This window comes from Periophthalmus magnuspinnatus, chromosome 16, assembly GCF_009829125.3.
Source record: "Periophthalmus magnuspinnatus isolate fPerMag1 chromosome 16, fPerMag1.2.pri, whole genome shotgun sequence".
NCBI classification, from domain to species: domain Eukaryota; kingdom Metazoa; phylum Chordata; class Actinopteri; order Gobiiformes; family Gobiidae; genus Periophthalmus; species Periophthalmus magnuspinnatus.
In genome coordinates, this window is record NC_047141.1 from 24899359 (window position 1) to 24916801 (window position 17443).

General features: G+C 38.6%; 3 protein-coding genes across 3 annotated transcripts; 2 read left to right on the forward strand and 1 right to left on the reverse strand.

The window, feature by feature from the left end:
* The first annotated feature begins 20 nt into the window (after positions 1-20).
* Positions 21-7425, forward strand: colq (collagen-like tail subunit (single strand of homotrimer) of asymmetric acetylcholinesterase). Its single transcript, XM_033981128.2, is given in 19 exon segments — positions 21-32; positions 217-299; positions 301-542; positions 956-1071; positions 1813-1923; positions 3155-3199; positions 3376-3402; positions 4128-4199; positions 4284-4346; positions 4422-4448; positions 4516-4560; positions 4637-4672; positions 4758-4838; positions 4913-5009; positions 5327-5457; positions 5540-5659; positions 5738-5876; positions 5966-6068; positions 6153-7425. Coding segments are annotated over 19 exon segments (1620 nt in total). The 3' UTR covers positions 6223-7425.
* Positions 7426-8228: 803 nt separating this feature from the next.
* Positions 8229-13853, reverse strand: plekha8 (pleckstrin homology domain containing, family A (phosphoinositide binding specific) member 8). The gene is made up of 13 exons (XM_033981127.2): positions 13679-13853; positions 13135-13251; positions 12896-13051; positions 12694-12815; positions 12322-12480; positions 12209-12249; positions 12008-12126; positions 11331-11625; positions 10665-10750; positions 10092-10150; positions 9810-10011; positions 9679-9740; positions 8229-9599 (listed from the first exon to the last, which is right to left on the reverse strand). The coding sequence occupies exons 1-13, from the start codon at positions 13716-13718 to the stop codon at positions 9402-9404; spliced, it is 1656 nt and encodes a 551-aa protein (XP_033837018.1). The 5' UTR covers positions 13719-13853; the 3' UTR covers positions 8229-9401.
* Positions 13854-15985: 2132 nt separating this feature from the next.
* On the forward strand, positions 15986-17381 carry fkbp14 (FKBP prolyl isomerase 14). Its single transcript, XM_033980934.2, has 4 exons — positions 15986-16299; positions 16452-16603; positions 16697-16824; positions 16913-17381. Exons 1-4 carry the CDS (start codon positions 16103-16105, stop codon positions 17069-17071), a joined length of 636 nt encoding a protein of 211 aa, XP_033836825.1. The 5' UTR covers positions 15986-16102; the 3' UTR covers positions 17072-17381.
* Positions 17382-17443: the final 62 nt, after the last annotated feature.

The window sequence follows — 17443 nt, forward strand, 5'->3', positions numbered from 1 at the left end:
AGTCATCTGTGTTTGCCTAAATGGATTTCACAGTGCACATGGGAATGCATTATGCTTTTAATTAATCACTGACTGATCAATATACTTCAAAAACAGTGGTCTGGAAAAACAGTGCATATGATGATATCAGCTTTGTATAAAAATGTCTTGTAGGTTACATTAAGCCTCTTCCCATGGGAGTGTAGTGGAAACAATAAGAATCCCCTGCAGTAGTAGAGTCTAATATTGGCACATGGAGCAGCTGGCAGACTGTCCTCTGTAATTTTAGCCCACACTGATGCAGAGGAAAGATTTAATGGGCAGTGGTCGACATACCCTCTTGTGAGGACGTAAGAGGGAGGGGGCAGAGAGGGGGGGTAGAGGGAGAAGGCGCCGTGCAGAGTCAAAGCAGCATGCAGCTGAGGCTCGGACTCAAATCAAGTCAGACACCACCTGCAGCAGCATGGCTCTGTTACCTCTGGGACTATCTCTGTTTTTGTGGTGCTGCTGTGGCCTGGGCCACTCTTCCTCCTTTTTGGACAGCTTAAATTTCCTCCCACCAGGTAAGCATGTATACTGCATCTAAAAGGGTATTGTATAGAAAATAAATGTATCAACAAATTTAACTTTTTTACCAAGCAATGTGTATTTATTTTTGTTTTTATTTACATGTAAACTAATAAGCCTCTATTAATAGAATGAGCAGATGCCCTGTGAGGTTTTCTATGTCCTGAAAATTTGCTGATGTGATTTGATAGTTTGCACTGGTTGCCCTGTTGCTTGTATTGGCTTTGCACCTTCAAAAATCATATACGCATATTTTATTGCAATAATTATAGTCATTACGATGTTGCTCCTGTGTTTTTGTGTATGACTGGAAATAATTGAACACAAACACAGATCACAATATGATCTGATACATTTTTTAATTGCATTAAAAAATTCCATGTAATAACTGCATTGACTGGTTGCACAGCTCTGAGAGCGCAGGAGCTACAGCTGCAGAAGAGGTTCAGTCCATGCTGCTTGCTGAGTCCACCGCCACCTCCCCTGTTTCCACCGCCCCCTTCACTTTGGCGCCGCCATGCTCATGTGAGTCAGTCATGTGACCTTCTATTGTGGTGTAGATGGCAGTCGATTTGTCCTTGAGTAATGTGTGCTCCATGCCTTCTTTACCTGTTCAGGAGATCCACTTATCCATTAAAACTATAAATATAAAGAGCATTATTTTGGATGCAACAGTGACTCAGTGGTTAGAGCAGTATTCCCCCTACCCGCAGGTTGGAGGATCAATTACCACTCGGACCAAGTGAACTTGGTCTTATCATTGTGTCTAAGGACACAGCAACAAGCCACCCAAACGTCACCCACATTGCGTTGTATGAAAGTGAGCATGAATGATTGGTGGTGGTCAAATGAGCTCATGGCGCAGATTGGCAGCCTCATTTCCATCAGTCTGTCCCAGGACAGCTGTGGCTACAGTAGTATCAGTATGGAGTGAATGAATAATGACCACATGTAGCTCTTTGAGAGGCTTTGAAAAGGCTGTAAAGCGAATTAGTGTAAGTGTTGTAAGACATTATTATGAATATTATTTGAAGGTGTTCTTCAAAGCCTCTCTTTTATTGGAATTATTTTATTGTTTTTCTTTGCATTGTTTTTATTGTTTTGGACTAGTTAGATCAAATTGAACATTTATTATATTTGTTGTCTTTTATTGTTTATTTATTGTGCAGCACTTTAAAAACTGCATGTTTACAACGTACTGTTTAAGTAGATTTGGATTTTGAATTTGGTGTGGCCAGAGAGTAACATGACTCAAAAACTCTACAGGATGAAGGTGTTTCTCCCGGTAAAAATGGGGAAGAAGAAACAGAGACTGGAAACAAAGGTTCTACTTGTTTAAATGGCAACCCTGGACCGATCGGGCCCCCAGGACCTCAGGTAAGACCCAAAATTACCCTAAACTCATATTCTGTTCAGGCTATGTCCTGCTTTTAAGGTGTGAATCCGTCTAAGAATTCGAATTCTAGAACGTGAAGAAGATGTCATGCTCTCAGATGAGCGACAAAAGCTAGTTTGTCCTATTGATTACATTGTATTCCCATGAGAAAAGCCCAAAAGGTAAATTCTCAAATGTTGAACCTGATTATTTCTATTAGTGACTAGACCATAGAACTTGCATTCAAAAAATAATCATTTTTAGCTGTGCCCTGTTCTGTGTCGGAATGTCATCTGAAACCCAGCAATTTATGGCAAGATTTCCCATACTATCTCTGCTACCCATACTTTCTCTTATCTGTAACCATGTGTTGATTCTATATTGTTCTCAAACAATAAATTACCTCTTTCTCCTGTCCAGCTCGTGCACCCCAGCAGAGCAAAGACATGGGGATTTCTTTGGCCCTTGCAACACAGTGGCCCATTAATACTCCACATTTAGCTGAGACGCAAATAGCCTTTTTCCACTGCCTGCCAGTGCTCCGCACATCATTCTGAGAAACCGAGCAAAGAGTGGTCTGACTGGAAAAGGATTCCAACTCACGTAAATTCCGGGGATTACCACCACAAACCCTTGCTGAAGTTACTGTAGTGTTAGTAAGGGAGATACTCTGTTGCAGTTTCTGAAGTGGAGCACATGTGCTAGTTGTATGTGTCTACTCTGTGTGTTGTGCTTGGTGTTAGCAGCAACAGCCCCAGCTTCAGCAGCGTTTTACTGTATATATCGATACACAAAGCAGTCAATAGCAGCCAGTCAGCCTTTAGCTAATTGAAATGGCTCCTATGTAGTAGGACTGTGCAATTAATCAGATTTAAAATCTTGATTCTATTATTGCTCTATTCAATAACAAGTATGTATAAAAAAATATAATGAATTACCTTCTTCCGTGAATGATATGTGTGCTTGTGCCACTCAAACCCTGGAACAAAGCTGCTTTTCTAGTGTACGTAGTGTCACAAAATATTACTAATGAAATTCTGACAGTACTGAAGTAATTATATGAAATATTTGTAAATTCAATTGAGGGCCAAGTATTTATTTTTTTTATCATAATCAAGCAGCTCTGCCATGTTAAAGTTAATGCACAACTGCCCTGGAGCTAAATTACTGATTGATATCTATTATTAATATACACTCCACTTATTTGACTCTTGTTTGTTGCTTGTTTCTCAGGGTCCACCTGGATTACCTGGTATTGAAGGGTCTAAGGGAGAAAAGGTTAGCAGAAGATCCTTCTTCTTACGGTTATAACATCCTGATAATATCAGCTTTTATGTAATCATTGTGACCCTTTGTCACAAGCTGGACATTTTAATTGAGCAGTTGAAAGATGCTTGCTGGAAATGTATTAAGTGACCACTGTCCGTGTCCTCTCCTCCACATCCTGTTGTCAGGGAGAAATCGGAAGACCTGGGCCAAAGGTGAGTGTTGTTATCGATCACTTCTGGATTTAATGGGAAAAAAGGAAAAAAAAAAAAAAAATTTCCTTCTGTAAGCATTATCTGTGCTTTGTGTTTCTGTCTAATTTGTGAGAAATTTGTGGGTTGAATCAATTGGTTGATGGCCCTGGGCAGTAATCTATTATTCTCAAAAGGTGCACATTATCTCCAGTGACCTCTCGGATCTATCGCCTGCCTGTAGCTCCTCTTCCTCCTCTTAAACCACCTTGAGCCTGGTTTCAAAGTCAGGGCACTGCGTTTGGGCAAATAGCTCCTAAATGATGTGCTCAGTGCTGCCTCTGTAGAACAGTCTAAACAGTCCAGTGGGAGCCTCTGGATGGCAGGAGCCTGACTGAGCAGCTTTGCAGCACTGCAGTGTAATTTAGCTTAGTGCCTCAGCCAGGCCATAAATCATTTCATTTCCCACAGCACAGCCTCCTGTTCTATATACAGACCATCATTTAATTAAGAAGAACAACAAGGCTTGTTAAAGTCATTCGCCCCAACATGTTCTGCAGTGCCGGTGTTTGATAAGGACAAGAGCTTATAGACTTGCATTGGGGACACGCACATTTGTACTTTCATTTTAGATGTTTTTCTATAATTTAGACATTATGGGAAATTAGCATTATTGGATTTGACTATACCCAGAATACTTACTTTGTGGTTTACTTTGAAGGTATAAATTCAACTCTGATCTCTCTTAGGGTCGGACTGGGCCGCCTGGACTTCAGGGAACGCGAGGACTTCCTGGATGGCCAGGACCAAGTGGGCCTAAAGTAAGTCACAGTATATAATGTACTTTTCAAAAATGCATATACAAACTTCTGAATTTGAATGTATTTATTTATGTTTTTATTTAGGGAGAGAAAGGTGACCCAGGACTAATGGGATTACCTGGATCCAGGGGGCCAATTGGTCCAAGGGTATGTTCCTTTTACTTAACCATTGTCATTGACATTGTTGTATTTCATAATAACTTACCATCACGATTTATGCAGGGTTTGCCTGGATATAAAGGAGAAAAGGTATGTAAGTAATGACTCTGAAGATGCTTTTGTACAGTGCAGTAACATAAGGCCGTGTGCTTTGCAGGGCTCTCGTGGGGACCGTGGGGAAAGTGGAGCTAAAGGGGACAAGGTACTCAGAATTAAACCTTAAATAAGAGCTATATATTTTGTTATCAGTGGGATAAAATACCTTCATGTCATCACAGGGTGGCATGGGTTTCCCCGGAATGCTTGGACAGAAAGTGAGTGTTGTCAAGTAGGAGTCTGCTGTTTGATTGTTGTTTGGGATTAATCAAAGACAGTTTTTTAAATAATTGTATTGTGAAGGGGGAGATGGGTCCAAAGGGAGAGCCCGGACTCTCGGGGAATAGAGGTCCCACTGGGAGACCCGGGAAGAGGGGAAAGCAGGTAAGGTCACGTGACATCTCCATATCAGGAGCGAGCCAAATTTAAGTGTCAACAAAAAATGTGGTGTGTTTTAGGGAATAAAAGGAGACCCTGGCAATGTAGGTCCAGTGGGGCCAGCAGGTCCACAAGGGTCTCCAGGCCACCCAGGCCCACCCGGGTCACCTGCCACAGGTAATATACAAATACCATGAGCATTGTTTGTGGTTGTTTAGATTACTATAAAGTAGACAGGCTGGCACACATGATAGGGAGCACAGAGGTATGTTGTAAATGAGGAAACAAGGTAGTGCTAGTGTCTTATTTGCCTTAAGATACTCTCTTGATGACATCATTTGGCTAAAACAGAAAAACAGATGGTAGACTCTAGTCAGTACATATACACATAGTGTGTTATGTCACCACACTTTTCTCTAAAATGTTTTCATTTTGTGTGTGCTTGCTTTCTGCCTGTTCTTATTTAGCTCTGCCATTGTGTTCCATATTTTTAGGTCTGTACATGGTTGGTTCAAAGGGTGCTCGTGGCCCGCCAGGGCCTCCTGGGAAGTGTGGCTGCAACTCTCTCTCTAATTCTCCATTTGACAACTATCCCTCCAGAGGAAACTTTGCCAAAGTACCAGCGGTGAGGAAATAAGTGATGCTCAATAACTAAAATGTTAAATTGCTTTGAAGAGCTTATTTACTCATACGATGCCCTTACATAGATATTTGTTGTAAGTAATGAAGAAGAGCTGGAGAATCTTCATGTGGACAATGCTCTTGCATTTCGTAAAGATCAACGGTCACTGTATTTTAAAGACATTGATGGCTGGTTACCAATCCAGGTAGGAAGTGGATGCATTGTTTTTAAGGTGATTAAGAACATATTTTATTATTATTCTATTTAATTCTTTTTTTCCAAGACTTTTCCATTCCAGCTGACTCCATTCCAGTCCATGGAGAATGCTCCAGACGAGGGTTATTGTGGGGATGGTGTTGTGCAGATTTCCAGTGGAGAGGAGTGTGATGACAGAAACAGGGTCGTCACGGACGGCTGTGTCAGTAAGTCAGCCTCTTTAATTCCCCTGGGTTGTACTTTGCTGTGCACATAGAACATAATACTCTCAACCGTGTGTTCTCCTCTTTCCCAGAGTGTAAACATGCCTACTGTGGCGATGGATACCGATATGAGGGTGCTGAGGAGTGTGATGGGAAAGACTTTGGATACCAAACATGTAATTCATATCTTCCAGGGTAAGATCTGTTTACAGTTATATGCAACAGGGTTTAAACTAAAATCTATTTTACTGTAACAAACCTATATATTTTTTATTACAGTTCATATGGTCACCTCAAGTGCACACCACACTGTGTTATTGATTCCACAAACTGCAAGTTCTTCACATGAGTGCTGCTGTGCAATGGATAACAACTAGAAAAAGAAGAATAATGCAAGGAACTTTCCAAGAGGTTGCAGCTAAAAGCAAGAAGATTTACGTACTCTGTGGACATCTCTGCTGCTGAAACGCTGTGTAGCTCCATGGAGTTACAGGATGCACTTGGTCTTAATGGGCAAGACTTTAGGTCTATGCCCTCTTCTGTTGCATTTTTACCCCATGAAAGCAGCCCCAACGCCATTGCATTATAATAATTGATTATTAAGATTTACTGTGTAGTAGAAAATCTAAGACAGTGAAGAATTTTAACTATTGTCTAAATCTACTCTACCCAAAGGAAAGGCACTGAAATGCATGAGGCTGTGATAAGTACTGAGTGATAGCAGCTCTTCAGGCTCTTCTCCTAAGCTGAAGGTTTGTTTCGCTTGATGATGGCTGCAGTCTACATAACCTTTTTGAACCCCTTTAATGTTTTTTATGTGATAACTACAACCAAAACCTATTGGTAAACTTCATTTTCTGCATTGCTTTGTATAAGTGCATCACTTCTGTCCTTATAAAGCCATACAACTCTCAGGAACTAATAAGCCATGAACAGTAGACCCCTTGAGTAGCTGCAGTGACCGTGCACAGAGGCACATTGACACTATGTAACTATACATTACATGTGATGGCTTGAAACTGTTATGTCCTTAATACCACTGGTGTAGTCTGTAGCTAGTCTCTCAGTTGCTGGTGGTTTACAGTCATTACTGTACTGCTGTTATACCTCTATATGATCTTCCTGTCTTACCGCACACAGTTAAGGCCCTATTCTTAATTGTGCAGATGTCAGTTGTTTGTCATTTTGGTTCTACTTTTTATATAAGCTAATGTCTTCGCCAAGGGACTGCTTTACTCAGCCATATTCTTGTCTGGTCAGGTGATTAATTGGACTACATAAAGACTGTTACAGCGTGGGCTTGTACATAGTTCTTTGGCTGGTGCAGAGAATAGCACTACTGTGTGTTTGTATGTTGCACTGCTTTAGTGTGTGTGTGTGATGCACAAAGTACATTTAAAGAATGTCTTTTTTGTGGCCTGTAGCACTGTGTATGCACCAAAATAATTTACCTACTATGCATGATAATGCTTTCTATGTGATCGTACGTGAAGTGAGATTGTGAAAACTTTTTAAAATATTATTTATATTGCATTGATGGCAATTTAATGAAATACATACAAATAAAATAGTTACAATAAAATACATTATTTTAACTAGTTCATTTTTTAAATTGTGACTTTGAAGTATTATGCATTAATTAGGCCAAGAATAAACAGTACCAGTGGACTGGCTATGTATAGTGGAGGATGGGCAGTCAGAATGTGTTAGTGAAGAGCTGTTTGTACAGGCAGTTGCTGTCCTTATTATTTACCAAACACTGTCAGATATTTGTCTGGATTGCAGCATACATCTGAGACTGAATATGGACATGTCTTTGTTAGCTGTGTGTCTGTTAAACTACAGAATACATCAAAAGGTATAGTCAAGCTTACCTCAACATTATTTGTGTCTTGATGAACATTTTCATCAGAGCAATCAGAATTATACCTTAAATGTAACAATAGTGTTTCTGAAAACTGTGGCTAATCTGGTTACACAAAGTAAAATGGAAATGGATTTAGACCAGTATCTCGAACAGTATCAATGTGCAGCCCACCTCTTTTTTTTTATATGAAATCAGTCCTCATTTATTACTATACATTATTTCATATTATTTAATGAATATTACCCATTTATTAGTCTTGTAATTTGCTACAAGAGTAAATATATATCATCAGCATTACATTACTTACACTAAGAAAGTGTCCACTGCATGAACATGGCATGTGATCTTTTTTTGATATGTGGCAGTCCTTTTTCATAAGAAGCCAAGCGGACTGTGTGAACTGTTGGCCAGAGCTGAGTAAGTTTTGTACACAGCCAGAGTGTGTAAATTCATGTAAGATCTGGTTGAAATTCAATAAGAGACAAAGTAAAATATTATGGATTTTTATTACATCAGATCTGACCTTCAAAGAAACCCTTTGAATTATTACAATAAAACATTTTTACATTTTTACAAATTAATCACCCAACTGCAGAGATTTGAATCAGGTTGCGAGTTTCGTACAGCTGATTGCATGTAGTAAAATAATAAATGACAACATAAAGGAAAGGCAAAAACAATGTTACAAATAAACATTTTCTTCATATAAAAGATTTACGAACTGTGGTTTGTTCGAATGGCTCAGTGACACCAAGGCCACACAACACACACGGGTGGAAAATGCAGTGTTCACTTCTGTTTAAGTCCATAAGTCAATGGAGACACACATTACTTAAGCAAGAAACAATTTAAATAAATGGTCAATCATACACGGTCATTGAGTTAGCACACTGTAAATGTAAACACAGATAATAAATAGACGATGTGAGGCCTACTCTGCATAGGTTTGTGCAGCGATGTTCAGTAACATCAGTGTCTGGACCTGAGTGTCCAGCCCAAATTGTTTGGTCCCATTCTATGTTTACAGAAATTGTTTTGACATGCCAGGCTTGTCCTCAGACCATTGACAGTTGCTTTGATAACAATTATATTATCAGTAAAGCAACATTAAATAGGGATGCACCAGTCCAATACTGAAAAATTTGCTGGATTGGATATCAGGTTCTACACATTGGCTAAGATGATATCCTCGCAGAACATATAAATTAATGTAAATATTTATTAGTCGCCGTTGGTCCAGGACATCTCATGTTCTGGACCAACGAATGTTTGAACTTTTATTTATTCAATGCTGTTTAGGATTAGTATCTGAACTGAAAAAGATGGATTGGTGCATCCCTAACATTAAAAAACACCAAAAGCAGTAAAGTACAGTACTTTGTAATAATTGTATTACAGTATTAGTAAATTGAGCTTCACACCCAGCAGCAGTGAATGCCACAGGTTGCATCATAATCATCATGTAACCACTGCATACATTCTGACACTGCCCTTGATTTTTTTTAAAAACCTGACTGTTCACCAGTTGCTTAGCAAAGCCCCTGTGTGCTACTGCACATATGAATCTCCTCCAGCTTTGATACACAAGATCACATAAACTTGCTTCCAGGCTGTTGTTGAACATCTTGCTAAAATTCTTCCCTAAATCCGGACTATTGGTTTCACACAACTTCATCAGATTCTAGGTTGTATTCTTCATACAAAGCATCTAATATGACCAGCTGCTTCTCCATGGCAGGCAGGTAAACTCCTAAATCTCTGTGCATTCCGCTGGTGAAGCTGCTTTTAAGCTCATCGCCCTCTCTGTTCACTAAGGCTGCTGTGAAACTTGCATACGATGGGGCAGCTCTCAGGGCCAACTGAAAGAAACAAGAAAACAAAAAAATTTAATTCCATAGAAGGGTGTATTCAGACATGTAAAAATATATATACACACACCGCAAAAACCCCTCGCACAACCCATCCATGGTACCGACGAAGGGTCTTCCCATAGGCATTATCTGGGTCAAAGAAAAGATGAGCCACACATCAAGAATATTTGTGAGGTTGTTATGACAATAAAGACTTACTTAGCGCTCTCTGGATGTCCTGCTGCCCTGTGTTCACTTCCAACAGGAACTCCATGAGAAACTTAAGTCCTCTCCGCAGCCACAACAGCGCCTCTGTGGCTGAGTTACGCACCTGCGCCACGTCCCTCTCCACCTCGTGCAGAACAATGGACTGAAGGGTCGGGAAGTTGACTGGGTCTGACATCAACTTCTGGTGTATCTTCTATTGAAATAAAGCATGGACGATGTAATGGATCAGGTAAAATTAGATTTAGAGTACAATACAGGTGCACTTAGACCTACCTTAATATTTCCTACAAAGTCCATTTTAACTGGTGCAAACACTGTAGATCCCAATTTGTCTGAGGAAAGAATCCATAAAACGTTTATATATGTAACAGAAGGACATTAGTGTCTCTACATTTGATATTGCTTTATCTGCTTCAGATATGTAGAAAAAAAATATTTTTAGCATTATTTGTAATTATCGTAAGTAATGAGGTTTAGACACATCAATAAAGATGTAATGTGAGTAATGTATGTAGGTGCCTACTGAGAAATTGCAGTAAATTATTTTCCTTTGAGATTTGAAAGATTTTATTTTATTTATTTTGTCATTTTTAACCAATGTTTTGTTCAAACCTTTGTTGCAACATAAACATGTGTAATTCTACTTGAAGGTACAAATCTGTATCAATCAATTAGTTTGAAAAATAAAATACAACATATTTTTAATAAGAAGAGAAGAAAGAAAAGATGCATGGTTCCCTTCACCTGTTACATGCATAGGACAGGACAAGTGGAGTCAATGGAAAATATAATGAGCATTAAAGAAAAAGATAAAATAAAGAGGAGCTACTGAAAATATCAGCCTACCTAATACTGGTACTATTGCATAGCATGAGTCCAAAAACTCTTGTGTTGGGATACCATTGTCGTCGTCCAGGTTTATATCACTAAATCTACAAAAAAGATTCAAACAGGGCAGATATTAGATTGAAGTGAACCATTTTATTTGTAAAGCAAACTGCATAACAAAAAGATACAGACATTGAAAACAAAGCAAGAGGAAAATAGCATGCAACAACCTGACAGAGTGGGTCTATAGCAAAACACTTCAATTTATTTAGCTCTAAAAATGAATACTAGACAATACAGTTTTGTAGTAGTAACTAAATATTAGTTATTTTGTTTTACACCAACAAAGAAACACTCTCAAAAAACAAGTTTGTCTACAATAAAAAAGAGATAATTTGACATAAAAACTTTACAAACCAGTATTAGTTGAGGGTCTCTCTGTGTAATGTGATCAAAAAGAAAACACTATATAAAACACTTATTTTTACAGTAATAAATGTTACTAATAAATTATTTTTGATTGATACATACACGTTTGGTCCACTGAAACAGTAGCTGTGCATGTTTACAACTTTACTACAAGCTCAAAGTGGTGTATCATCTAAGTTGAGATCAGTTGCCGACAGTAGCGGACAGCTGACGGGACATTAGAGGATATGACTCTCCACAGGGGCATTGTCGTACCTGTGACTCATTGTGCTGAAGAAGGTCTCCACCTGCTCCAAGTCCTCGCTCTCATCTGCATCCTGCAGTTGGTTTCCTTCTGGGTCGGTGACATCTTCCTGTTTATGGCTGGTGACCCTGTTGTTGTTGTCGTGCTCCGGGCTCTGGTCCTCTTTGTGCTTCTGCTCATTCCTCCACTCAGCGTCACTCTCACTGATCACAGCTGCCCGATCATCGCACTCGCCCTCTGAGCTATTCTTAGGAGTGTCTTCTTGCTCCTTGTCATTTGAGCTGTTGTTGTTAGCTGCCTCATTGTCTGCAGGATTAGGCAAACACATATGTAAGTCATGCACATTTGGGCATAGAAAAATACCTTAGCCATGCAGAACTGGTTTCTGGAAGCTCCAGATAACTTAGGGTTTGGACACTTAAGCCTTTCGGACACAAACCAGAGTCTTGATTTAACTTAGTTAGAAGGACGGTAGAGTAGGCAGTTAATTAACTCTCCCTGTCCTAACCCAATAGAGAATAAATGGAACTGATTTGTAGCTGAAGCCTTAAACTATAATAAAATATTACATAATTGTATATATAATATATATATACATATATTATATTATATATGTATGTATATATATATATATAATATAATTGTATGTTATGTAATGAAAAAAAGAATAGAATCAGGGGAGCATTACCTGAAGGGGGAGGAGAGTTTCCAGCTGTTTCAGGTTCATCTAGTCCCTCTGGTCCCGAGTCGACACTCTGGTTGTCATGCACGCTTGTTCCTCCTGGGGATTCTGGCAAGTCTCTCCATCTAGAATTATACATACAGAATAGTTTAAATGCATTATAAAATTCACAGACAACAGCAAATGTTAACAGCAAAGAAAACCTACTTGTCTCCAAGGTTTTGCTTTAAATGGTTGATAGGCCTAATCTGTGGGGAAGAAATAAGTTCGACGTGTTTTACTTATTTTCTTATTATTTTGTTGTGGTACAGAGCACTTACCTTCTGTGGTTTAATAGCTGCTACAGGAGGAGATCCTGGTGGGCTTTGTGTGGCCATATCTGTGTTGAAAGTACGGTTTGCTATCTGCATGCACTCTTCTAATGTCTTCAAAAATGTTGTGCAAGTAGATTTAACCATGTCTCCTGTGTCCAGGCCAGTCTTAAAAGGACAAACAAACCTTTGTGAAACATTTGCAAGCGTTCATCTTGAAAACATGTAAAATGAAATATTAAAGGGTAGAGACAAGTATATATGAATCTGTGGTGTAAAAACAGAGGTCCTTCGGCCTTATTTTCATTTATGGGTTTCCTGTTATTCTAGATCACCAGCTGCTTCTCATATTTCACAAGTTCATACAAATTTCTAACTTACCTCAGCTGGATTTCCAAACTCGTCACTGTCCTTGATTTTGTTTACTTGTTGCAGTAACAGGTCACAGTATAACCGGAGTTCTGACATCTTAGTTTTTAGTGCCTCTGTATTCTCCTGCAGCTCTGTACAACAGACAATACACACATTGAATGTCATTAATATAAGTAACTAGGCTAAGCTTAAGTTATAAAGAATAACTCACCTTTTTCCCTCTTTGTTCGGTTATCGGTAAGGCAAGCTTTTGCTGTTCCCAGTGCCACCAGCCATTTTTGCCTTTCTGCTGCATTAAGAGCACGCAAGTAAAAATACTGCTCTCCTGGTATAGTCAGGTCAACCCGTGTGGAGTCTGTGGAATGAACTACAAAAGACAGTATACAAATATTAGATTATATTATTTACGTTAAGTACGTTCATAAACCAATAAATGTCATGAATGCAAACCTTGAATTTCACAAACAGAAATTTTAATGCTGCCTTTACATCCTTTCCAGGCATCCTCTTGGGAGTCATAATAGGACAGAGTTCCTCCTTCAAGCACAAACCAGCGGGGCTGCCAACCTAAAATCACACAAGTTTATACATAACTGCAACCTTATTGTACAGTTAAAGCCACATAAGATCACGTAATACTAATTGAGTAATAAGTGACAACACAAAGAGTTAACAATTCCTACGTAAAGTCAAGAGCAATGTTGGCAGCTACTAATCAGCTGTTAAGTGAGATTACAGCCACAGACAGCGGAGGCACAACGTCAGATTCTTTTGTTGGCTTTGTTTTTAAGTTATTTTGCCTATAAAAGGCCCAATACATCGTTAAATCATAGACAAAACAGTAGATGCAGGCTAACGTTAGCTTGTGATTGTCTGCGTTGTGTATTAATGCTGTAACAAACTCCTGTGGGCTTATAACGCGGTCATGCTAGCTAGCCTCTTGAAAGAGAGAGTATTAGGACCAGATAAGCATTACAACTACGCAGTAACTTACCACTTATGTAATTCGTCCATTTATAAAGCATTCCTTCCATTGTTTAAGTCTGTTTTTCGACGGTCATCACTTGTTTATCATAATATGGTATGATTCACAGCTGATTGCAGAGACTCCATTGGGCTCTAGTGCATTTTTGCTGGAGTAACGTCCACAGCTTTGGTTCACGCAAGGCAAAGAAAAGTGCGTAAAGCGCGTAGTGGATACGTCCTTACGTAAAAACAGGAGAAGCTTTGCGTAGCCCTCCCACTTTCACCAAACGCTTTTATCTGATGGGAAAAGACAAATTCAGGTCTGTCAAGTGGATTAAAGTTTTACAGTGAAGACGTTTCGCTGCTCATCCAAGAGGATTCTTCAATTCTGGTCAGATTGCTAATTAACACTGCTTTATATATGTATCTAGAGGGAGGAGCTAACTACACTGAAACTAACACACCTACTTGTATACAGCTTCTATTTGTTAGCTAGGTCTATTGAAATACTCCTAAGCGTGACCTGTTCCTGAGTTCAGCCTCCAAATGGGTGCTCTCAAACCTATTAGCACACCTATTAGCACACTGGCTAACACTATTGATTTCCTTGTTTTGATTTAGGTGAAAAACTATTTAGTGATGGAGTTATAAATAGAGGATAAATGATGTTTAAGCCTCCCATTCCTGTTCAAAGATAGATTGTGTTTCCTAACAAAAAGCTTCCAAAAATTCTAAAACCATCTCTTTACTTTGGTTAAAATCTGTAGACTTACCTCTCTATCTTTTAAAAACTGGTTAGTGGCTTTGAGATTAAACTGTTTGTAAGATTTGAAATATAGACAGCATGAAATCCCAGTCTATTTCAAACCTACAAACACTTTAAGACAGAAACTGGTTCACCCAACAGACAAAACCCCAAGCCACAAACAAAGCAATGTGGTCTAGTCCATTGAGTGTAGTGAAGACTGCAGTGAGTGTTATTGGAGAAACAAAACAGCCACTCCATAAGAGAATGTACCAATCTAAAACTTGACAGAATTGAATTTTTCTTTTCCTATGGATCATACCTGGGCGACTGAGGGATTACACAAACATCTTTCATCTAATGGATTCAGGAAGGGTGGGTGAAGTAAAGACTTTCAGTTCATTTTGAATAAAAAAGAGAGATCATATAGCTCATATCATAGCCTGTATAGAAAATTGTCAGCTTTTAGGCACACATGATTAAATTATCTACTCAGAAATTTAATCAACACTGGGGGACTCTGCGGATAGGCGTACTTTGGTGGAGATTAGGCCTATGGTTTTGTTATTATGGTGCTGTTGTCTGTTGGCCATGACCCATATTACAAAACGTGCAATACAAAACTATTTGAATACACTGACATATATCCATGTGTTCCTCGGAATAGTCTCCAGGCAGATGTGGAGATGCATCACTAAGGCCTATATCTAGAGCTGCATCAGATGTGGTGAGGTAACTTTGTTAGCTCAATGTATTTCTTGTTAAATTACATTAAGACAATTAGTCTGTTCAGATGTCTGGATAAAAGCTTACCTTGGCTTATACCATCATGAACATTCCTCTGGCTCGAGAAATGAGATTTGTACCTCAGGCTCAAGTGCTGCAAACCTGATTCCACAAAACACAATGAAAAACAATGTATCTGTGTATTGTCTGTGCTGTACTTCAGTCAAACCGTAGGGCTATATATATATATATATATATATATATATATATATATATATATATATATATATATATATATATATATATAAATATATAAATATTTAAGTATAGCTAAAAAAATGTGATACTACACTGTGCATTGACATTTTATACACAATAAACAATTGAGACATAGGGTAACTTGCACATAAAATTGCTTGTTTTTGTTGTTTTGTTATTCATTCTAACCTTTTTAGGTCTATTTAATTGGTGTTGTGCTTATCTTCACTGCACACCATAGTCTGCTTAGGTGATTAGGTGGATCTTTAAATTTGAAAACAAGTTAGGCCTATTATATGTAAGCTATTTGCAGTTTGCAAGCAGATGTTCTATTTCTTTTATCATTTAGGCTATTTTTATATCCTATATTTTTGTAAACATACTACTTGCCACCACTGATTATAGGCTATGGACCATAGACTATATAAAGTATAGGCCTGTATGTTGTAGCCATGGTTGTAGTCAGCCAACAGTATGGACTGGATGATGGGCAATGATTGAGATACTGCTTCACCAATCAGAAGACGCAGCACATGGTTTAAGGCGTGGCTTAACATTTCCTTATCCAATCACAGACTGAGAAAGACAAACAGCTGCTTTAGTGGCGCTCCTCTGCTCAACTTTGTTGCCACGTATTTAGCATTCCAGCTTTAGCCAAGGCATGTGTAGAAGAGCAAAGGTATTTAGGTACAGCGTTTAGTGCGCACTATATGGTTTTTCATTATGATACTTTTTTGTGTGTCGGTCCTGCTTCCTTCGTTATTTGCCTTAGTTTCAGGGGGAAAATTGCCTGAGCCAGAAGTTAATATAGAAGTTTTGCACAAACCGTTCATGTGTTACCGTAAGACGAAGTATGGAGACATGCTTTTAGTCCATTACGAGGGATATTTGGAAAGTAACGGGACGATGTTTCACTCCAGGTAATTGGACATAACAACAATGCTACTGGCCTATGTTGTCAATGTAACTTGCAAGTTAACCTAATTTAGCAGAAGACTGATTTGCTCTGATTTAACCTTCTTAGCCCTAATTAACCTATATATATGTTGACAAAGTATGTGTTTGTTTTCAGTCGCACCCAAGGTGATAAAAACCCTGTATGGTTCACTCTTGGCATCAGGGAAGTCATCAAAGGATGGGATAAAGGACTGCGGGAGATGTGCACAGGAGAGCGCAGGAAGCTCACCGTTCCTCCTGCACTGGCCTATGGAAAGGAAGGCAAAGGTGGGTGTGCACATAAGTAATAAGGCCATATAGAGGTTAGAGAAAACTGAAGCATTAAAAACACCAGAAATAATGTACATTGTTTTCTTTCAGGTAAAATCCCTCCAAGTAGTACATTAATTTTTGACATTGAACTTATGGAGATTAGAAATGGCCCCAGATCTCATGAGTCTTTTCAGCTGATGGATCTCAATAATGACTGGAAGCTTTGCAGAAAAGAGGTTTGTTTTTAATAAGCCTATATTCAGTGCGTGTTTATATGTGGTGTTTTTTCTTGTTTTGTTGCTAATTCTGCTTTATCCTCTCCAGGTCAAAGATTACTTGAAGAAAGAATTTGAGAAACATGGATACTCGCCAAATGACACAGAACATGACTCCATGGTGGAGGACATCTTCAAAAATGAGGACGAAGATAAAGATGGGTTCATATCTGCACGAGAGTTCACATATCAACACGATGAGCTATAACTAAAACATTCACCACCAACAGTATTCTGTTTACATTTTTTATAATTTTATTTTCAGGATGTGAAATTTTACTTCAGCTTTTTTTTTTTACTAATTTATTCTGTATCTGTATCTTGACAATTTTGCCTTGACATAAAATAAAGTTTATAAAAGCAAATTATTTTCCTACATCAAGCACAAGAGGGCACTGTCCTCCATTAAATTTAGCACAGGCCTATTTGGTGCATTTGTCAGCATGTGGCTGATAACATAACATGTCTTGTACTGTTTGAGCATTCAAATAAGTTTCAAATTAAACATTAAAGCAGTTAAATCAATATCCCTGTTCTCTTATACGGCCAAACTCCAGTGGCTGCATAACATTCTATTAAG

Bases quoted from the DNA above. Each gene is read 5' to 3' on its own strand.
- plekha8 (XM_033981127.2), bottom strand. From the start codon at position 13,718: ATGGAAGGAATGCTTTATAAATGGACGAATTACATAAGTG. The intron at 12,816-12,895 runs GTGAGTTATTCT...TCTGTTGTACAG, and splicing joins CCGAACAAAGAGGGAAAAAG to AGCTGCAGGAGAATACAGAG. The intron at 11,626-12,007 runs GTAATGCTCCCC...CTAATCCTGCAG, and splicing joins AAACTCTCCTCCCCCTTCAG to ACAATGAGGCAGCTAACAAC.
- fkbp14 (XM_033980934.2), top strand. From the start codon at position 16,103: ATGATACTTTTTTGTGTGTCGGTCCTGCTTCCTTCGTTATTTGCCTTA. The intron at 16,300-16,451 runs GTAATTGGACAT...GTTTGTTTTCAG, and splicing joins GGGACGATGTTTCACTCCAG to TCGCACCCAAGGTGATAAAA. The intron at 16,825-16,912 runs GTTTGTTTTTAA...TATCCTCTCCAG, and splicing joins GGAAGCTTTGCAGAAAAGAG to GTCAAAGATTACTTGAAGAA.